Source organism: Ammodytes marinus (assembly GCF_949987685.1).
Source record: "Ammodytes marinus genome assembly, chromosome: 3".
Classification (NCBI taxonomy): domain Eukaryota; kingdom Metazoa; phylum Chordata; class Actinopteri; order Uranoscopiformes; family Ammodytidae; genus Ammodytes; species Ammodytes marinus.
Window position 1 is genome coordinate 20,476,040 of NC_137232.1, and position 23,075 is coordinate 20,499,114.

Below are 23,075 nucleotides of genomic sequence, written 5' to 3' on the forward strand. Positions count from 1 at the left end.
AACCCAGCTAAGACATTGAATATCATTGAAGCAAACAGACTTTTCGATCATAATTGACAAATACAGATCATCTTGAGATTGACTAATTGTATTTTGAGTGGTCTCAATATCCTGTTTAGGCCCCAATAATTCAGGGTGCTTCCCCACTGGGGAAATATTACAATTATATTACTGATGAATCTGTGAGAAAGCATTGGGTTATCCATGTCCTTGACAAAAAAAAGCAAGTTAATGAGCAAGAAACAATTGAATAAATCGAGAAAACTGAAAATACTGTAATTTACCTAAAATGTACTCACCTTTGACATGTCACTGTCAGTTTAGCTTTGTAATGAATAACATCATATGTATATGATAAACTTGAGGTGAAGCCCTTTGCTTCTTCAGTGTGCCCATAATGACTGAGCTCCGTGCACTGGCCCAGTTGGATCCATGTGCCAGTGAACAGCGTTAAGAAGACGAATGTGACTCGAATTGTCATCTCAGAGCTTCGCCTATGGCACAGTTTTTCTTGGAAGGATGATGTTTTATAGCTTCTCAAGTGTAGGAGGCAACTTGTGGGGACATCCTACATGCAAATATTTTGTTTTTGCGTAAAACCTAAAGGATGTCATGCATGAAGAATAAATCTGACAAGAATACACAAGGGCCCCGTTGCCAAGTAACCATCAAACTTATTGGACCGAATTGGCCTTTAAAGGTTTGACAGCGGATTCTGGAAAGCAGCACTCAATAGCGAGTGCAAATGAATCTTGCACGTAAACTTTGAATTAATTTAACTGTCGTGTTAGCTATGAAGTGTTTAAAATACATGACTACATGACAAGTCATAATGTTTCTTACTGTATTACACATCTGTCAGAATGTCTTTGTTTCTTTTCAGAGGACAATTAATTACAATGTATAATGTCCATAACTTTATAGAAAATGCATATTTTAGAATCACCTAATCCTACTAACAAATCAAGGTAAAACAACAACAACAATAAACAAACGTTCTACGCTAAGAAGGATGGCAGTTGAAATAGCATGTACTGTAATGTAATGTAAATAAGCCAAAGGATACAGAACCCATTTGCAATCAATCTCAAAAGTTGTATTTTATTGAAAACCAAACATTGTGTGCAATGTTCATTTAGTCTTGGAACTGATATTCCGGATACAAGAGGATTAATTGCTTAACTGAAAAATTATTAGATTTGTTATCCAATTTGAACATCTAATTCTCTATAGAGGGACACATAACTAATTGTACATGTGAACTGGTGTGAAATACAGACAAAAATGCTATGTGGATGTAATAATAATAATAATAATAATAATAATAATAATAATAATAATAATAATAATAATAATAATAATAATAATAATAAGTAGGCAATGCAAATTAAGATTATTATAATTAATAAAATATTACTAAATTACAATAACATAATAGTAACAACATCTTATACATCTGGTAGCTATTATTTCATGTGCGATCCCGGACAAGCTGGGAGTGAGATTGTGTCGCTTGCACCGAACCAGTGTGTTAACATACAGTATTTCTGGAGCTTTTTCAGCGCACTACAGACAGGTAAGTGAATGATGAGGAGATATTAGCTGATTTTGAAAACGATTGTTTTGGATTACAATGGGGTATGACTTTAATTAAAACAAACGTTTAAAAGAAATAATCAAATCAATGAAATATCAATATTTATATTTTGTTTTGCCCATTATATTGTTTTTGGTGTTTTGTTCCGGCCTCAGTAAAATAACAAAGCATTTGGGGATGAAAATGCAGAATAGCAGCCCATAACTGGAGCCCAGAATTGCAAATATCTCCACAGCCACTGTGAACTTCCCAGGAGAGCTGACATATGCTGGGATAAAGGTGATCCAGACTGCACAAAATATCAGCATGCTGAAGGTTATCAGTTTGGCTTCATTAAAATTATCAGGCAGCTTTCTAGCCAGAAAAGCAAGAACAAAACAAAGTCCAGCTAGGAGTCCTATGTATCCTAACACAGCCCAGAACCCTACAGTTGACCCCAGGGCACACTCCAGTATAATCTTCTCTTTATAGTGTTCCATATTTTTGAATGGAAAAGGAGGGTTGATTGTCAGCCAAAGTATGCAAATCACTACCTGTATGAGAGTGAAACCCAGAACACTGAGCCTCTGCTGTGCAGGCCCAAACCATTTCATCATATTACTGCCTGGAAGTGTGGCTCTAAAGGCCATTAAAACCACTATGGTTTTCCCCAGAACACAAGAGATACAGAGGACAAAGGTGATGCCGAATGCAGTGTGTCGCAGCATGCAGGACCACTCAGAGGGCCGGCCCATGAAGGTCAGAGAACACAGGAAACACAGAGTCAAGGAGAAGAGCAGCAGGAAGCTCAGCTCAGAGTTGTTGGCCCTGACTATAGGAGTTTCCCGGAAGTGAAAGAACACCAATGCTATCATAGTTGTGAAAATCACCCCCATCAAACAAAACAATGTTAAAATGATCCCCATGGTCTCCGCATAAGACAGAAATTCAATTTCTTTCAAGATGCATGTGTCTCCTCTGGTATTGGGCCAATAATCAGTGGGACATTTGAAGCACTCCAGAGAGTCTGTGTAAAAAAAGTAAATAGACAAAAACATTGATTAGATTGTCTGCTAATCAGGGAAAAGGTAAAAAGCACATAATATATATATATATACAGTATACCTTACGTATTAACACTTATATTGTAAGTTTTTCTTGATCAAACCTGTAATATTGCTGAAATCTCCCTCTGCACACGGTATACAGTCATAACAGCAAACAGGTTTTCCTTTCTGCAGGACTTTGCGTTTTCCTGCGTGGCAGCTTTCAGAGCACACTGACACAGGCACCTGATGCATGAATATGTGGAGTGGTTTATACTATATATGTGACCCATAGAATGTCATTTGAATTTCAATCAGAAACATTAAATTAAAGTTAAAAAATGTTTACGTGTTGTTATGAAACATGATGCAGTATGGAATGGTGACTGACAACCCAGAAATGTGAGAACAAAGCAATATGAATATGTACCGTATGACTTCCTCCTCCCCACACTATCTTCACCTCATTCATTATGATTTGACGCTCACGGGGCAGACTGGCATCAAAAACACCAACTGTGGCAACGTGCACAGTGTCTGAGTTTACATGTTGTACATTTACAAGTTCATATCTGGCAGGTGAATCTCCATTCCGGTCAAAGGTCACTCTTTCCCCCTGACTTGTTGTGAAGTCAACATTCTCTAAATAATGTAGCACCTGCAGAGAAGCCGAGTCACACAAACACAAGATTCCTTGTAATCTTGTGTAATTTCAAACTACATCTCAGTTTTAAGGGATGTAAACAAATCAACGACTTTCTTCCTCACCTGCCATGGTTGAATGTGTTTCGCATCGGCGCAGCCCTGATCCTCGAAGGGGCCCTTCCCCTGTTTACATGTGACCAGGTTGTGCAGAGCATGAGCCACTGCGTAAACTGACTTGTAAACATTATTAGTGAATCTCAGTTCAGAAACATCTGTGAAATAAGACTCAACATTCTGCATGCTCTCCAAGCCGCTGCATGGCTTTCTTTGTGTGTTTGCGGTTTCATTCAGAGTGCAGTCAAAGGTATCTTCCCAGAAATCTTTGACAAACTGACTGTCTTGGAACTGTGCTGGATGGAGCCGCCTCAGGTGTTCCTCTAACCCGGGGATCTGAGCCTTGCTGACTACGAACCCCAGTGAGCCCACCAGGATGCTGTGTCCCTCACTGTCAGTCAGGGAGGGATCTGTGATCCAGGCGTCACTGCCAACAAACTGCAGTCCTGTTATGTTCTGTCTGTACAGCTCAGTTGCCAGCACATTCACTTCTCTGTGGGACATGAAGGCCACGATGACTTTAGAGGTGGAGTGCTTCACAGTTTCAACTACTTTTGTTAACTGGTGGAGAGGACCTGTTTGCTCAAATGCCTGATAATATTCTATGCACACCCCTTCTTCTTGAGCAGCTTGTATGAAAGCGGCGATCCCGTTGGTACCATAGTTGTTTTTGTTACTTATTGCCCCCACCCAGGTCCAGCCAAAGTGCTTGACGAGCTTTGCCAGGGCTCTGCTCTGGTGGAGGTCACTGGGAATAGTTCGGAAGAAGGATGGAAACTCCTCTCTGTTGCTGAGACATGCACAGGTTGCAAAGTGGCTGAGCTGTGCAGAATAAATATACAGATCGTAAGAAACATATCATCCATAAAAAATATCGTGAAATAATGAAGGATGTATATTATTTGACAAGAAGCTTTTTCCAAAGCCAAAGATTTAAAACAGAGATTTAAAAGCTCCATGCTTTTTCTTGATTGTTTTTGTACACAATGGATACAATTACAATATTTACCACTGGTAACTGGAACCGTCCTACAATCCGAGCAAATGCCACAGTGGGCGCGGAGCCAGAGTGGCCCAGTACAGCCTGTGCAGTGTCAGCCTTGGTACAATTCCTCTCGTCTATAATCTCCCTCTGCCCGTTGGCTAAATCTATGGCAGACTTCATTATGTTTCCCTTGCCACAGGAGTTATATATTTTGTAGCCCAGTGTGTGGTTGGGAAGAATAGCAGGATTTTGGTTTATTTCCTCAATTGCAAAGATCATGGTCTGGGCAAATTTGAATTCTCTTACATTGATGCTAGAAACAAAAACATTTTTAAAATTATTAATATGAGTTGCACAAACATTTATTAAATGAGAAAGCACATACTTACTTCAGGCACACCGGAGGATTTGGTAAGGTTTGAAAGGTGGGCACGCTGCCTCTGTACCCAGTGCGGAAGGTGAAAATGCCACCTAAGATAAAGTCTCCAGGCTTGGTCAGCTCAGGTGGCAGTGCCCTCCCCTGCAGCCGACACACAGGCGTCCCCTCACTGATCAGCAGAGCCAAGAGAACCAGGTACAGCAGTGGCATTGTTTCACTGGGCAGACTGGCCTCTTTAACTCCCCCCCCTGTGGAACTCTTTATACCCTGCACGGTCTTTTCAACCTACTTCATGTCCATGATCTTGTCCATGGGTCTACAGCAAATACAGAAGGTATCCGAGGGAGAGATCAGAAAAGTGGGATGGTGTTAAAAAAAAAAGAAAAGAGAAAAATACAGAGCAAACATAACATGTTCATGTGTCATATTGTTTTGCTATGGTCCCCAAAATTAGACTTGCAAAATAGCACAGATTTCTTAAATCTAACACTGAAACTTCTACAGAGCTGTTAATAGAAATGTTGCATTAGTTTATTCAGGTTTTTATTTATCCAGTTAATAATCCATCATGTCGTTCAACACGATGCCGTTGTCTTCCCTGAACTAGCAGAAATTAATCAATTATTTACTGTCATTGGTGAAAAATATTTCACACTTATTAAAGGTGGAGGTTAGTTGACAAAATCACTTTTTGTCAAAATGAATGAATATCTCCTCACGATCCGCTACCTGTCCTGTGTGCGCTAAAAATAAATTCTAGTGTTAATACAGTAGAATCAACACTAGAATTAATTCCGAAGCTTTGTTGGCCGTTTACAGAGCCTAGGCCATTTATTAAAGTTGTTCTCCGTAACATAATCATGTAGTTTATTTGTAGTGTCTGGTTTAACCTTCCCGCGCTGCAGTAGTGCATTCCCTTCAGACTCAATTGTACTGAGTTCCTACCTGTGTGCATTCCAGTACTATGGTTTTAGAGAGTCCTTGGTCCCACATTTTCAAAATGTATGTAAGGTCTGTCTGCACACTGTGTGTGCTGCTGTATCTGAAGTTCACGATTTTTCACATACAATCGAAGGCAGCAGGCATGCCTGGGTGAGTGTTGTCCTGTGAAGTGCCAAAGCTGTAGGATACAGACTCTGTCAGCCTGTAGGCCAACTTCTCATAACTTCTGGGTCACAATGGCGTATCAGAACAAACAGAGAAAGTGTTGCGCAGTTAAGAATTGCCAATCTACTGACTTCATACAGTCAATAATGTTCGGTTTTGAAATAAATTCTGGTCCAGAAGCGCCTGCAAATAAATATACAGTCACTAGAAACAACAACATAACTCAAATGTCACAGACTACAGCTTTAACACTGGATTTTTTCCAGCCCACACACAATACTGACGTCTAGGGGATTGTGAGGAGATATTCATTAATTTATACAAAAAGTGATTTTGACAGCAAGTGTTCTCCAGAATCTCTGACTCCACATTTAAAGATGATAGGCATATACATAGTTTCTGTCTTGTTAATGAAAAGAGGTGAGATATATCAAAATAAAAATGTGTAACTGCTCTGATCATATTTGTTGTTGAATTCATTGTACAAAAAGAGAATGTGCAGAATAGGTTTCTCATCTATATTCTTGGTTTCCCTTTATTCACAAATGTCATAATGATATGTTTTTGTTTTGTGACAAATGTATTTGTATGTGAATCCCATGTCGGGTGGGGATGATGGGAAGTGTCCCTTTCACTTAATATTTAAAAAAATAAATCAATTAAAACTGACGTGAGACTGAAACATGTCAGCTTGATCACTCATAATACTGCATGATGTTTGGAGCCCAAGCCCTTACAACTTGGATGCCGACATATAAGGTCATTTGAAAGGAGATTTAGGGCCTTTGTGATCTCTTAGGGCTCTCTAACTAAAGAGAGAGTAATAATAAACATGATTAATAGCTACATATAATTGTATTATACTGTGTAAAAAATACAATATTACATTTAATTTAGATTGGTGGTCGAGGAAACACTGGCACATCAGCAGACCCAATGTCGGAGCAAAACAAATTGAAAAAAAGAAAGAAAGGGGAAAACACAGGGAAGGAAGAGAGAGATCAAAACAAACCCTTAATTGTTTTAAAATGGAACATTAACATGTTGTGACAAAGTTGTTATTTAATATTGACCTTATATTTTCTGCTTGAGGCGTCATGCCACCTGTTGTTCCTGTTGTTGTGTAAAAGGATGAAGCAATGTTTAATCTCTAGTGGTTGCACTTTGGCGCTCCGCTGTAGCTTTCCCACTGAGATCAAGCTACTGGTAACGAAATCAAGCTCCCAACAGCTGGGGACTTATTCATCTTCAACTGTTTATCCTCTGTGTTGTTTTTGTGTATGCACACGTGTTACCATTATTTCTGTTGAATTGCATCATGGTATTTTTGAACTTGATTTTTTTTTCTAATGTAATGGGGCATCCAGGGCTGTGTTGCAGAACACTATGGTACATTGTTTCATTCATTGTGTTGCTACACAATTATTAATCAATATTTTTTCTGAAGATAAGTCATTTACAGCCTAGATATTTTTGTTGAAGTTTTATGGGTTAGTGAAACTTAAATATGGTTTATCCCTCACTCCAACTGCTGGCTACGTGGCATCTAATCCAAAACCACAATGAATTTCATTTTCATCTGTCTACACCTGACCTCATCTTAACCCCACCTCTGACTGCAAAAATGGAATAACCAGATAATTTTTCTCAGGACTTCAGTTGCTCTTTTCTATCTGTCTGTAAATTAAATAGTGGCCCAAGGAAATACTATATTAATCCACACCATACACAACTCCAGATTGCAGTTTTTGCATGAAAACATTTCTTTGATCTGCTTAAATTGGAAGTAGTAAAACATGGCCGAACTGCCCTTGAAAAAAGCACAAACATGAACGGCTGCTGGCCCGTGCAGTCTAGCATATCAGTCCGCAAATCAACAATAAAAAAAATCCTACATTTAGCATACAATTGAACGGTTATTTATTCTTTAGGTAAGCATTTACTGTATATATGTCTGATGACCCCATCTGCAACAGTGGATGGGGGCGGGCATGGGCGGGCATTTCATACAGTGTATTGAGTCTGCAAAATTATTAGGAATACAGAGGAATGTGGAGTTAAATATCTGCAACAGTACAATGCTGACTTCTGCTACAGCAATGTATCTTACAAACTCCTTAAACAACAATAAGATAACAGTCTAACTTTGCATACAGTAAGTACCTCATAGCCCCACTTAAAAAATACTGAACTATCACTTTCATGCAGCTTGCATACCAAGTATAAACCCGGGCGCAACCATTTAACTGTAATCAAGATTAAAGTTGTCAGGTATCGAAAAAACAATTATTCCCTCTATATATGTGATGTTATGTTTACACACTAATTCCATCAAATAGTTTTGAACAGTTTTCTTTCTTCATCTATTACCTCAAGACGGTAAGAAATTAATCGTAGCCCGTAATGAAAAAAAAAAAAGTTTACTATTAATAAGGGCCCTCCAAAAAATTACAGACTTCTTTAAGTATACTTACTCAATAATTTGTGGCTACAACTGCTATTATTCAATTCTGACATTATGTATTGCTTCTGTTGGTGCCAGTATAGTTTACCAATGTTGGCTTATTCTGGATGGAAATATTCTGCAAATTGCTTATGTGTTATATTGTAAGAAGTAATAAGTAGTATATTTGGGCAAACTCAGGTTATTCAAATGTTTGTGGTAAGTTTGATAAACAACACAACATTCTTTAATGTGATTAAAAATGTATTTTAATTAATCAAATCCATATACATTGAGAAAACTATGATACAAAAAGAAGCAGCAGAAACTACAATTTGGTTGCAAGAGAAACTGCAAATAAAGAGACACAAAAAGACATTACAATTGACTGAATAACAGTTAATAATGTATATCATTTAGATGCTTTCCCCATTATGTGTTTCTTTGTGTTCTGCTCAGGCCTGAACAAAATTGTAAAACATTTGGGCATAAAAATGCAGAAGAGCAGCCCATAACTGGAGGCCAGAATTGCAAATATCTCCACAGCCACAGTGAACTTCCCAGGAGAGCTGACATATGCTGGGATAAAAGTGATCCAGACTGCACAGAATATCAACATGCTGAATGTTATCAGTTTGGCTTCATTGAAATGATCAGGCAGCTTTCTGCCCAGAAAAGCAAGAACAAAACAAAGTCCAGCTAGGAGTCCTATGTATCCTAACACAGCCCAGAACCCTACAGTTGATCCCAGGGCACACTCCAGTATAATCTTCTCTTTATAGTGTTCCGTATTTTTGAATGGAAAAGGAGGGTTGATTGTCAGCCAAAGTATGCAAATCACAACCTGTATGAGAGTGAAGGCCAGCACACTGAGCCTCTGTTGTGCAGGCCCAAACCATTTCATCATATTACTGCCTGGAAGTGTGGCTCTGAAGGCCATTAAAACCACTATGGTTTTCCCTAGAACACAAGAGATACAGAGGACAAAGGTGATGCCGAATGCAGTGTGTCGCAGCATGCAGGACCACTCAGAGGGCCGGCCCATGAAGGTCAGAGAACACAGGAAACACAGAGTCAAGGAGAAGAGCAGCAGGAAGCTCAGCTCAGAGTTGTTGGCTCGTACCAGTGGGGTTTCTCTGTGACAGTAGAAGACTAGCATTGTGATCACAGTTAGAAAAGCTCCCAGCAGGGAAAAGAAGGCTATCAATTTTCCCAGGATTTCATCATAGGCCAAAAATTCTATTGCTTTAGCAATGCAGGCATCCTTCTGCTCGTTGGACCAGTACATGGGCGGGCATTTCATACAGTGTATTGAGTCTGCAAAATGAATAGGAATACAGAGGAATGTGGAGTTAAATATGTGTTATGATTTCAGAGGTTAACACATTAAGAATATAACAATTAACTGTATTAATGATTTTGTGTTTAGGTTTCTCTTAAGTCATTATGTATAATATATAGTATTGCATTTTGAGCAGCAAATTAAGTATTTGTACACTGATTATTTACCTGTTAAATTACTGATCTCGCCTGATGGACAGGGAACACAATCATAGCAGCAGACAGGCTTTCCTCTCTGGAGGACCTTACGAGTTCCTGGGAGACAGCTCTCACTGCAGACTGACAGAGGCGCTTTCTACACACATAAAAACAAATCATTAACCTCATTTGCAATCGGTACCACATGTGCAGTTAAATACAGATCACAAGTATAAAACACAACATTCCATATCAAGGTTTTTAGAATCATTTTATATAAATCAGTGAGCAGTTTATATTTCATAAACTTAATTTCTGCTTTACCTCGGCCTGCCCATTTCCCCAGATAATAGGGATGCTATTCCTGATAAACTGATGACTCTCTGGTAGAGAAGCATCATACATGCCAACCGTTACTCCTTCCATGGTTCCTTTGTTTGTCATTTGTACGTTTACAAGGTCATATCTTGCTGGTGAGTCTCCGTTGCTGTCAAAATAAACCATTTCCCCTTCCGCACTGGTGAAATTCACAGTGTCGAGATATTGCAAGACCTAGTGAGAAGAAATCATACAGGAATTAAATTATGTTTAATTAATTTTTTTAATTTTTCTTCAATAATGAACTCCTGGGTTCTCACCTGCCATGGCTGAATGTGTTTGCTATCTGCACAGCTCCCATTTGAAAAGGGCCCTTTACCCTGCTCACATTTCAACAGGTTGTCAAGAGCATGAGCCACTGCGTAAACTGACTTGTAAACATTATAAGTGAATCTCAGCTCGGACACGTCGGTGAACAGCGAATCCACGTTCTGCAAGCTCTCCAAGCCGCTGCATGGCTTTCTTTGTGTGTTTGCGGTTTCATTCAGAGCACAGTCAAAGGTATCTTCCCAGAAATCTTTGACAAACTGACTGTCTTGGAACTGTGCTGGATGGAGCCGCCTTAGATGTTCCTCTAACCCGGGGATCTGAGCCTTGCTGACTACGAACCCCAGTGAGCCCACCAGGATGCTGTGTCCCTCACTGTCAGTCAGGGAGGGATCTGTGATCCAGGCGTCACTGCCAACAAACTGCAGTCCTGTTATATTTTCTCTGTGCAACTGTTTTGCCAGCAACTTCATTTCTCTGTGAGACGTGAAAACCACAATCACTTTGGAAGTGGCACGTTTGACAGTCTCTATTATTCTCCGCAGGCTGTTCGGGGGACCTGACGATGAAAACGCTTCAGAATATTCAATACACACTCCATATTCCTGAGCAGCTTGGATAAATGCATTAATGCCATTGAGGCCATATTGGTTGTTTGCAGCTATAGCCCCAATCCAGGTCCAGCCGACATGCTTGACCAACTTTGCCAGGGCTCTGCTTTGGTAGTAGTCACTGGGAATAGTTCTGTAAAAAGTCGGATACTTTTTCCTGTTGCTCAGACAGGCACAGGTGGCAAAGTGACTGATCTGTAATGACGAACACACAATTGGTTGTGGAAGTGACAGAGAAAACATATCTTGCAACACAATTATTTAAATCAATATAAGAGATTAGATTTTGCGTCATAATATAGTGCAGACATTTCAAAAGACACACTTAATGAGAGGCTAAATAACACATAACACTAACTTCACTGACACCAAGTTCAATTCTTTGACTTACCACAGGTATATGAAACCTTCCAACAACTCGTGCAAATGCAATGGTAGGTCTTGATCCTGAATGTCCCAAGATAGCTTGCACTGTCTCACTTTTAGTGCAGTTGTCATCAGTGACTTCTCCCTCTAGTCCACTCACCAGGGCCAGTGCCGCTCTCAGTATGTCCATTGTTCCACAGTTATCAAATATCTTGTAGCCTAGTTTAACGTTAGGCAGCATATTGGGATTTTTGTTGATCTCATTTATAGCGAATATCAATGTTTGAGCAAATTTGAATTCTCTAAAGTTGAATCTGCAGGCGTAAAAGATAGAAGGAAATAATGTATATATACATTTCTGTTAATGTCTTAATTCATCATTATTAATTATAAATGTAACGCAGTACACAAAACCATTAAAACAAGAAAGCCTAACAATACATACTTTTTACATTTCCGTACTTCTGGAATTGTCTGAAATGTGTTCCTGACATAATTCTGCCTTGTGCGAAATGAAAAAATTCCTCCAATCAAAAGGTCACCATCTTGGGCTAATTCTGCCGGTTGGGCCGAGCCTTGCAGTCGACACACTGAGTGTCCCTTCACTGTTAGCAGAACCAAGACAACGAGCCTCAACAATGGCATAGCTCTGCTCTGCTCTACCGGCAAAGCCAAGCAGCCCTACAGCTGGTGGATTTATACACGCTCAACAACAAGGGGGAAGTTGTCTTTGACAAACTCAAGTCTCGGGAGATTGAAAGCAACCAAGCAAATTGAGCCAAAAATGTTTTTGTGTGTGAAACTGTCGGTTTTATTCTTTTACAGTTATTTACAGGTACAATCATGTAAACTTTATTAAATGTTGTGAAATCAATGCATGCACATTCCCATTATAATATATAGTATAGTACATAATAACATTCGGCATTATGTGTCACATTACATTAAGTTTAAGTTTTAAAAAGATTTTGGCGTACCCTTTCCCATCATGTTCTTTTTTGTATTTGTCTCTGGTTTGAGTAAGATAATATAACATTTTGGAATAAAGATACAAATAAGCAGTCCAAAACTTGAGGCCAGAATAGCAAATATCTCCACTGCAACACTGAACTTCCCAGGAGAGCTCACATATGCGGGGATAAACGTGATCCATACTGCGCAAAATATCAACATGCTGAACGTAATAAATTTTGCTTCGTTGAAATTGTCAGGCAGTTTCCGAGCCAGGAATGCAAGAATAAAACATAACATGGCCAGAAGTCCTATGTACCCAAGAACAGCCCAAAAGCCTACAGCTGAGCCCAGAGCACACTCTAATATGATTTTATCCTTGAACTCCCTAATATTCTTAAACGGAAAAGGGGGTGAAATCGACAACCAGAGGATACAAATGACCACTTGTATTAGCGTGAAACCCACTACACTGAGTTTTTGCTGTGCAGGCCCAAACCATTTCATCACATTACTGCCTGGAAATGAGGACCTGAAGGCCATTAACACCACTATAGTTTTCCCCAGAACACAAGAGATACAGAGGACAAAGGTGATGCCGAATGCAGTGTGTCGCAGCATGCAGGACCACTCAGAGGGCCGGCCCATGAAGGTCAGAGAACACAGGAAACACAGAGTCAAGGAGAAGAGCAGCAGGAAGCTCAACTCAGAGTTGTTGGCCCTGACTATAGGAGTCTGCCTGTATCTGAAGAAAATGAATGCCACAACAGAAGTCATGCAGGTTCCAAATAAGGAGGCAGCAGTGAGCAGTGCTCCCATGATCTCTTCATAGGATAGGAACTCTGCCTCCTTCTTGACACAGGCATCTCTTCCATGATTTGACCAGAACTCAGGGTGGCATCGCACACAAGTGATAGAGTCTGAAAAATAGTATTGAAGCAGGTTTTTATATCTAGATTTTGCATAGTTTCAATGACTGCAAGACAGACACACGGGTTACCAGAAAACTGATAAGGTTCAATTGATTATTGTGAATGATTTCAATCTGAAAATAAGTTGCACAGAATAAATATGTGAAATGCATTATTTTTAGTAATAGTTTTTCTTAGTTTTTCTTCAATATTAAGAATGATATGTATACTACAATTTAATTCACTGTCAAAGTGTTTGTAGGGGCCAAAATTGTTTATTTTGAAAAGTTACAAACACTTCCGTTTTTGATTGACACATGTGGGTGTGGGTGTGGTTTATATACCGGGGCACTTGTGGCGGGCGGGGGTTAGGATACAAAGGGGGTTAGTGGCGCACCTGTTTTATTTTCTGTTTACCGTCAACTTATCGTCAACAACGTCAAATAACCATCAATTACAGCAGTTTATATTTTATTTGTTTGTTTTCAACACCATCTACATGTTCTCATTCATCCGTTGTAATTCTGCCTTTCATTCATTAAACTCTTAAACTATACCCATCACCGGAGTTGGAGATTGTTTGGACGCGTAACTGCCTGGAGCCCATTAAGCCTCTTAGCGGCCTTTATTGGAGAGCAGTCGCTACAGTGTTTGTTTGTAGTTTCAGAAAGAGAAAAGTCAAAATCTCAGCAGATGAGACCAAAACTATCTTCATGTTCCAATGCCACAAAGAAGAGCCAAAGAAAACACTGTACTTTTTTTTTTGCGATCTGAGTAAACTGACACTTTAATGACCATTTCATAATTTGTATTTCTTCAGGATATTGGATAAATCGATTTTCAATGTATTCTTATTGGGTTCTACTTTTTCTGTTTGCATGAAATACTATTGTATTACTTTATATTCCCTACATGAACCTTACCTATACACTTATATAATCAAATTGCATAACTATTGTATGCCATTTACGTATGTAAACAACTTTGAGACAAATACAATATTACTAAACCTGTGATGTTGCTTATTTCCCCCTCTGCACATCGTAAACAGTCATAGCAGCAGACAGGCTTTCCTTTCTGGAGAACCTTGCGAGTTCCCAGGGGACATTTCTCACTGCAAACTGACAAAGGAACCTGCATATACAGTACAAACAGCTATGAGAAAAAATGGTTAACAATTAAAATACACTTTCATGAACAATTACAGTGATTATGGTCCCTTACCTGTTGTGAGTTCTGTGCCCAAATTAAAGATTTATTCAGCAGATGCAGCTGTTTGCCTATAGGTAAAGATGCATCATGAAGACCAACTGTGACAAAGTCCACCAGGCCAGTTTCTGTTGGCTGCCAGTTTATTATTTCATACTTTGCTGCTGGGTCTCCATTCTCATTAAAGTAAACCTCATCTCCTTCCTTTGTTTTGAACCGAATATTTTTTATGTGCTGTAAAATCTAAAAAGATATGCATCAATGTAGATATTGTACTTTTTTTAAATCGACAACCATTTTCTTTGTTATTGTCACTTATGGTAAAAATGAATAGCTATAATACAAGAAGATGGTGTTCAACTCACTGTGAACGGATCCAGCTGCACCGTGTTGTCACATGTTTTATTACAGTTGAGAATACTATGAAGTGCGTGCGCCACAGCATATACTCCTTTATAGACATTGTTAAAGATAGGCATGAGCGACATATCCGTGAAGCTGTTATGCACCTCAGACAGATCTTCATGTCCAGTACATTCTCTCTGAATCCCAGCTGATGACTCTGACTGTTTGAATGTACAACCAAACAAAGTCTCCCAAAACTCAGTAAACATTTCATTACTAGTAGAATTGAGCGGCTTCACGTCCAGTATGAACTCCCTCATGCCCCTCACATGTGCTTTGGGGATGGACAGGCCTATGGCACCATCCAGAATGTGATGCCTATCCATCGCTGCAGTATGGGAATCAACGATCCAGCTCTCAGAGCCTACCCACTGGTACCCAGTCAAGTTGTGACGAGACAACTTGTGTATTAGCACGTCCATATCCATGTGGGAGAGGAAAGCAACAATCACCTTCGATGTGGAAGCCTTGATTATGTCTATAACCTTTTGTATTTTGTCCGCTGGGTCTGTTCTAAAGACAGATACAGAGTACTCTACACAGATGCCCAGCTGCCGGGCGGTTTTTATGAATGTGGCCATGCCATTATTGCCGTAATCATCATTTGTTCGTATAGCTCCAACCCAAGTCCAGCCAAAGTGCTTGACCAACTGGGCCAGGGCTCTGCTCTGGAAGTAGTCACTGGGTATTGTTCTAAGGAAGGATGGGTACTTGGTTTTATCACTGAGACAAGCACAAGTAGCAAAGTGGCTGATCTAAAAGAAAAACACAGTGATTTCTCATGAGAAAGATATATCATATAAAACATTTAGACAGTGTACTACAAATAGTTTGATTTCCCCCATTGCTATGACAAACTGTAATAGTAGATAATTTTTTTGTCCCAAAAACTATTTAATATTTTATCAATCTTACCCACCAGTGGTATATAAAAGGGTCCGATGACTGTAGCTATGGCCATGCAAGGAGAGGAGGAGGTCTCTCCCATAATGGCCTGCACTTGGGCTGGTCTGATACATGGTGCCTCAGAGGGTGCAGATACTACTTCATTACCATTAGCCAATGCCAGTGCGACCTTCACACCTTGTGCAATGGAGCCACAAACATCATATATATTATATCCGAGAAAGATGCCAGGCAGTAGGTCTGTGCTGTTATTAACCTCCTCTATAGCAAAGAGCATAGCCTGGGCAAACTGGAACCCTCTGAAATTTAAACTGGATGCAGACAGTAATACATTTTTTTAATTGGAAATATAGTTTTACATAAAATGTAAAGAATAGCATATAACATGAAAACAAACAGCAATGAGTATTTCTTATTTTTAAATTCAATGTTTAACATTTTCTGAACATATTTTGTATCTGAACCAACATCCTCTTACATATTCAAAATGAAATATATTTCTACAATATAATTTACCTGGTGCATTGCAGTGGCAGTGGTTTGTACATGTAGGTATCCTGTCTGTCTCTCCAGCTGCTGTGGAAAGAGAAGATTCCCCCCAACATGATGTCACCATCTTTAAATAGCTGGGGGTTCTCAGGATCCCCTTTCCTCCTACACACTGGCTCCTCCGCCTGTGAGACAGAAGCCACCAGCAAAAGCTGTAAGAGTGCCCAGCCCTGCTCTGGCCACCTCTGTGTGAATGTCATGCTGTCTGAGAGGGATACACCACTGGCATGTTCCTTATCGTATAAATCAAAAGCTTGCACCGATATTTATACATTTTGGAGCAGCATGAAAAATACTATTCAAGCAAGGATGTTTAGTCTCTGTGGACAGAGGGAGGGAGGTGCCAAAACAGAAAAAAATACTTTTGAGGCTTAGATTTTTAATTTTTTATATATAATAGCTGTATTTGTTTTCAGAAAACAATATTGATTGTGCTTTATAAACATTGTATTTACATAAAATGATTTATACATATGTACGTTATAGTGTATATAGTTAAGGTAAAATGTATATTTTAATCTAAAATAATTTGTGAAAATGTCATTGGGCACCTCAACCTTATAATTGTGTTGATTATGTATTAGAGGATTTTTGTTGGAGGAAGTTGTCCTTATTGAACTTTAGCTTCAGGAGTTAAAAGAAAACCAATCAAGGAGAGCCAAACTAGATTTTTTGTTTGTTCTCTTTCATTCTTCAATGACAATTTAATAAACTGCATTACATTTGGTGAAATCAGTAGGGATAACATGATTGTTACATAACAGTAACTTGAATATGTATAGGGGAGAACGGGGGAATCTGAGGCATCGGGTAATGTGAGCCACCCCCTGTATCTAGGCAATGGAAAACATTTGTGGTCATGTGAGATATATGTTTTTAAGCCCCTCTCATTTCCCCATGGCCATGAAAGAGAGGACCTCATGATGCTGTGGTAAGCATTTAGCGTTTTTTCACCAAAATAGGTATTTTGCATGTAAAAGTAAATTTTCTTGGTGTCAACTTAATCAACTGTTGTGCCAAAGCAAATGTATTCACGTAGAAAAACTTCTATCATACGTGTTGATGAACTACCAACATATAAAAACCATGTGATGATATTAGCTAAAGATTAGCTTGAAATGCTAACAGTGGTAGTTTTTTCTCAAATTGTGGTGGTGGGGGGAAGTGAGCCAAATGCTGTGGGGGAAAGTGAGACACTGTCTCACTTTTCCCCACCATGAGGCACAAGTTAAGTTTAGTCATAAACATATTTTAATGTAATATTACATAACATATGTTTTATTTTAATGTCATACACATTGTAGAAAAGCCATCATGCCAAGGAAATACACCAGGAAGACGACCTGGGGCAACCACACGGAAAGAGCACCTTCTCATCTTTCCCTGTAACCTTCAGGGCTGGAATGTAGAGTAGGCCTAGTTGTAGAGTATGGCTGATGTTATAATCCAGTTGGATCTTCTCCTGTGTTCTGAGTCCCAGGCTGTTCTCGCTGGTACTGATTTTCCTATGCTTTGACCCCCAGACACAAGCTGGCTCTAAGGGTCCTGTGTTCTGACCCCCAGACTGTGTTCTAATCTAACTGGTTCTATCTTTCATTTGAATCTTATTAAAACCTTTTGAATTATAATATGTTGTATTTGATTTTGTTCAGAGTTACTTTCAAGTGTTTAGAAAATTTGCTTTGCTTAATTGACCAAACCCCATCATTCTTTTACTAGTCCGACATTAGTTCTGGAATGTGTGGCTAGCTTTCAGAATTCTAACTGTTACAATATGTGTTGTTATGGTAGTTTCAGAGTGGAAAAGTTTACCCCCAGCTGGTTCACTTTACCCCCTTGATTTTTCTGGTCTGTCTCAGTTTACCCCACAGCTGGGGTAAAGTGAGCCACATGACAACTTTTTTTAAAACAATCATATTTTCACTGCCCTTTGTCTTGAAAAAAATCTGCTAATGCCCATTTCTAGGAAACATCCTGAATTAATGGGAAATGTGTAAATTTGAGTGATAAATAATTTTAGCTCACTTAGAGGGGAGCAAATGTAAAAAGTGGCTCAGATTACCCCGTTCTCCCCTATCTTGAATATCATAGATATTCAAAACTGTGTACAAGCACATTTCGTGCTATAAACAGAGAGGCCCAACTTGCGTGACCCTATGTGACACTGAATAAATATATATAAACTCACTGAGATTCTCTGAATAAGCCTATGTGTCTATCTTAAATACATTGTACAATTCTAGATGCATGTGAGTGACTGACAAAGCCTTAGTTTTTTTATTGTGATTACTTAAAGATTTTATGATCTGATCTCATACATACACTTTCATTGATCAAAACATTCAGAAATTATACAGTCTTGATAATGTCTACTGCACAGCAAATGTGTGTTGACATAGTTTACTCTGGAATTCATGTACAGTTTTATAATGTAACTGTAATGTGAAGAATGCTATGGAGTTGATCATTTTTTTATAGCGGTAAAAACAACAAAAAAAGAGAGCAGATTTCAAACATATTATATTAATGTAACATTTAATTTAATTTATGTAAAGGTTCATTCTTAACCTTGAAAACAGATACACAGTGATAGAAACACAAGCTTAATGGTTATATGCCTGAGCCTATTGCATAAGAGAACTCAGCTGTCACATTTCACTTTACATTTTAAAAACTAATTAAAGACATAGAAAATGTATAAAACAAATAATCTATTGCTGACATTTCCCAAATAACTCAAGGGGCTCTTGGGGTCATTTTGCCCATCAAGTGTTTCTTTGTATTATTCTCAGGCTTTAATAGAATGATGTAGCACTTGGGCAAAAAAATACAAAACAGCATTCCATAACTTGAAGCCAGAATTGCAAATATCTCTACAGCAACAGTGAACTTCCCTGGGGAGCTGGCATAAGCTGGAATAAAGGTGATCCAGACTGCACAGAATATCAACATGCTGAAAGTAATGAATTTGGCTTCATTGAAATTATCAGGCAGCTTTCTAGCCAGAAAGGCAAGTACAAAACAAAGGACAGCTAGGAGTCCTATGTATCCTAACACAGCCCAGAACCCTACAGTTGATCCCAGGGCACACTCCAGTATAATCTTCTCTTTATAGTGTTCCGTATTTTTGAATGGAAAAGGAGGGTTGATTGTCAGCCAAAGTATGCAAATCACAACCTGTATGAGAGTGAAACCCAGAACACTGAGCCTCTGCTGTGCAGGCCCAAACCATTTCATCATATTACTGCCTGGAAGTGTGGCTCTAAAGGCCATTAAAACCACTATGGTTTTCCCCAGAACACAAGAGATACAGAGGACAAAGGTGATGCCAAATGCAGTGTGTCGCAGCATGCAGGACCACTCAGAGGGCCGGCCCATGAAGGTCAGAGAACACAGGAAACACAGAGTCAAGGAGAAGAGCAGCAGGAAGCTCAGCTCAGAGTTGTTGGCCCTGACTATAGGAGTCTGCCTATAATGGAAAAATACCAGGGCTATAGTCATCGCCAGGCAGGCACCGAAGACAGAAAAGGTGACCAACAGTATTCCCATCAACTCCCTGAAGGTGAGGAACTCAATAGCTTGCAAGTCACAGTTATTCCTCTTCTCGTTGGACTTGTATTCGCGAGGGCATTTGTCACATTTCACTGCATCTGAAAGTACAAATATGTTTAGGCTGTACAGCGCACACATCTTCAAGTAGACCAGCAAAGTGCTGGCAGTGATTTTGCCGAAGAGAAACACGATGAGTGCTAGAGAAAAGGCTAGGAATCCTGCTGTCTCACTTGTGCTGTTGCTGTACTTCCCATCAGTACATGTGATGCAATCAAAACAGCAGATAGGCTTGCCCTTGACGAAAGCACGGTGGGTCCCTGGCAGACAGCTCTCACTGCATACCGACCTTGGCACCTGCATCACAGTGACATGTATGTATGAAAAAAAGTAAGGTAAATAACTTAACAATTTATGAATTACTATTGATGTTAGTGATCAAGGGTGTCAAAAAATTAAGACAATAAAGAATGTTAAGTCTAAATAAAACATTTTAAAAGCTTATGTCTGTCTACATCTACTTACGCCAAGATTCTCGCCTGCCCAGATGGCTTTCACACCAGCCTCCATCTCAAATTGCTGACCCTCAGGCCGGGAGGCATCATAGTAGCCGATGGTATTAAAGAGTATATAACCTGTTTCATCCATCTGCCAGTTTACCAGTGCATAGCGTGCTACAGGGTCCCCCAACTCATCAAAGAACACATTTTCACCAATTTTAGTGGTGAAATTGACCTGTGTGAGGTAATGCAGCACCTGCAGAGAATTGGAGATGTTGTTATTGAACTGTATAATCATTCACAGACACACAGCAGTTTTGATTTAGGCACAGTTATTTGTTAATGTTTACCTTCCACGGTTGTACATTTTCCCTATCGGCACAAGTGTTGTTCTCAAAAGGCCCCTCTCCATCTTTGCAAGTAAATAGCATGTGCATTGCATGAGCGACAGCGTATGTGGCCTTGTAAACATTATTCAGCAGACTGGCATCTGAGACGTCTGTGAAACGCGTGTTTGTGTTCCACAGAGACTCTTTGCCAGTGCAGGCTGGGACTGAGTGCTCGGTTTGAGTCTTTGCATCAGGAGTCAGGGTGCAGCTGAACACCGTCTCCCACAACTCCACCAGCCCCCTGTCTCCCTGTGTGGTGGAGGGCCTGCTGTTAGCCAAGAACTCCTGCAGCCCAGGGATGTGAGCGTTTAGCGCTGCAAAGCCCACCGCCCCCTGGACAACGGCATAGTTCATTGGTGAGGCAATATAGCGATAAGTGATCCAGCCCTCACTGCCCACCCACTGCAGGCCTGTCACATTCTGTGCATGCAGCTCCTTAATAAGTATGTCAAGGTCTGTCCCATCGGCAAATGCCACTATAACCTTTGAGGTGGATTTCTTTATAATGTCCACCACCTCTAAGAACCACTTCCTCGGATCAGTTCTATAAATAGCCAGGGAGTACTCAACACACACGCCTTCCTTCTCTGCTGCTTCCAGGAAAGTGGCCATGCCACCATTCCCGTAATCACTGTTAGTTCTTATAGCCCCCACCCAGGTCCAGCCAAAGTGTTTCATAAGTTTTGCTAGGGCTTGGCTCTGGTATAAGTCACTAGGTATGGTTCTGAAGAAAGAGGGATAGTCTCTTCTGTTGCTAAGACATGCACAAGTGGCAGAATGGCTGATCTGGAAAGCACAGGTTACAGAGAGAAATACAAAATCTTCAGATTTCTGCAATACATATTACTTTTCATTTAACAACACACATTTGCTTAGCAGTTCATGTCAGGAGAGAGTGTGTATGCTCCCAATGCTTACCACAGGTATATGGAAGGGTCCCATGGTGCGTGCAATACCTATAGTAGAGGTGGATGTGGTTTCCCCTATAACCGCATGCACATTGGAGAGTTTGTCACAGCGGTCTCCAGCACTCTCATACCCATTCATCAGGTTAAGTGATGCCCTGATAGACAGAGGGATACTTGGACATGAGTCAAATATCCTGTAACCAAGTGTCACTCCTGGCAGCAGCTGTGAGCTGTTGTTGATTTCCTCTATGGCAAACATCATAGTGTATGCATACTGAAGCTCCCCTGGATCCAGTCTGAAAAAATGAGGTGGACCAAATTGTACAATTTGTGAAAAGTAAACAAAAAGTTAAATATGCAAAATTAAACATAAAAGAAAAACACTTAGGACATGAATCAACAACTCAAATGTTCATTAGTTAAAAACGAAATAAAATGCATCACCACGGTCTTACCCTTCACATTCAAATATTTCTTGTTTGACTTGAGAATCTGGACTGACACTGACTGGGTTCTGATGGAAGGAGAAAATGCCTCCAATGTCGATGTCTCCCTCTTTAGAAAACTGAGACAGCTCTTTTGTCCCGTATGTTTGACACACAGGCTTCGCTCCTCTGACAGCCAGAAAGGAAATAAGTAGCAACTCTGCTATCAGTAGCATAGTTGCCCACCTCAATATTTACCACCCAAGGCCCAAAGATAAACCCTGTCGACTCTGATCATTTTATAGGATTGTTCGTTTTACTATCGCAAAGCCAAAGCGGCTTGGGTGCAACCCATATGAATATTGTGTTTCTCTCCACCAATGACAGCGCTTGTGACATAACTAATGACGATTGGGGCTGTTAGAAAGCCCAATACATTATATATATATATATATTGGAATATTGGACCACTGTATGAAGGAGAAAAATCTCTCCTCAAGATATGGAATGAAATCTCATTATAAGGAGCTGAAATTGGTTTTCCACATACATTGTGTAACAGGAATCATGTGAAGAAATTAGACAACATGTAGCCATATCTGAATCAGATTGATGTCGATGTTTTAATGCATGCATCTGTTTCCCTTTCAAATGTACAGTATTTTGTACTGATTTGTGTTTGGTGTTTGCTGGTTGTGTTTGTGTCTGGGTTTGTGCTCCTTGCCTGTATGCCCTTGTTTGTGCTTGTGTGTTTTTTGTCTGCGTTCATGCCGCTTGTGTGCTCCCTGTCTGTGCTTTTTGTCTTTCTTTGGGTGCTTGTGTGTTTTAATCGTGCTATATGTTCATGCACTTTTATCTGTTTCTGTATGCTTCATATTTTTCGCGCATCACCAACCTGTTATGTGCTGGAAAAGTGATTGTGTCATTTTACTTGCCTGTGCTTGTGTCATTTGTTTGTGTGCTTATGTGTTGTATTT

The 23,075-nt window shown here is 39.7% G+C and overlaps 3 protein-coding genes across 3 annotated transcripts; all 3 read right to left on the minus strand.

The window, feature by feature from the left end:
• Nucleotides 1-1,692: 1,692 nt before the first annotated feature.
• Nucleotides 1,693-4,880, minus strand: LOC307271486 (extracellular calcium-sensing receptor-like; the record flags this gene model as incomplete). Its single annotated transcript, XM_080053966.1, has 6 exons — nucleotides 4,756-4,880; nucleotides 4,391-4,679; nucleotides 3,391-4,203; nucleotides 3,053-3,280; nucleotides 2,745-2,868; nucleotides 1,693-2,603 (listed from the first exon to the last, which is right to left on the minus strand). Exons 2-6 carry the CDS (start codon nucleotides 4,643-4,645, stop codon nucleotides 1,693-1,695), a joined length of 2,331 nt encoding a protein of 776 aa, XP_079910092.1. The 5' UTR covers nucleotides 4,646-4,679; nucleotides 4,756-4,880.
• Nucleotides 4,881-8,707: 3,827 nt separating this feature from the next.
• On the minus strand, nucleotides 8,708-11,637 carry LOC307271485 (extracellular calcium-sensing receptor-like; the record flags this gene model as incomplete). The annotated part of the gene is made up of 5 exons (XM_080053965.1): nucleotides 8,708-9,612; nucleotides 9,805-9,931; nucleotides 10,099-10,326; nucleotides 10,413-11,225; nucleotides 11,422-11,637. The coding sequence occupies 5 exons, from the start codon at nucleotides 11,635-11,637 to the stop codon at nucleotides 8,708-8,710; spliced, it is 2,289 nt and encodes a 762-aa protein (XP_079910091.1).
• A 716-nt stretch (nucleotides 11,638-12,353) lies between these two features.
• On the minus strand, nucleotides 12,354-22,334 carry LOC307248390 (uncharacterized protein; the record flags this gene model as incomplete). Its single annotated transcript, XM_080024788.1, has 11 exons — nucleotides 12,354-13,267; nucleotides 14,269-14,392; nucleotides 14,483-14,710; nucleotides 14,833-15,627; nucleotides 15,792-16,089; nucleotides 16,295-16,560; nucleotides 19,073-20,233; nucleotides 20,402-20,632; nucleotides 20,727-21,551; nucleotides 21,684-21,969; nucleotides 22,129-22,334. 11 exons carry the CDS (start codon nucleotides 22,332-22,334, stop codon nucleotides 12,354-12,356), a joined length of 5,334 nt encoding a protein of 1,777 aa, XP_079880914.1.
• Between the last annotated feature and the right edge of the window lie 741 nt (nucleotides 22,335-23,075).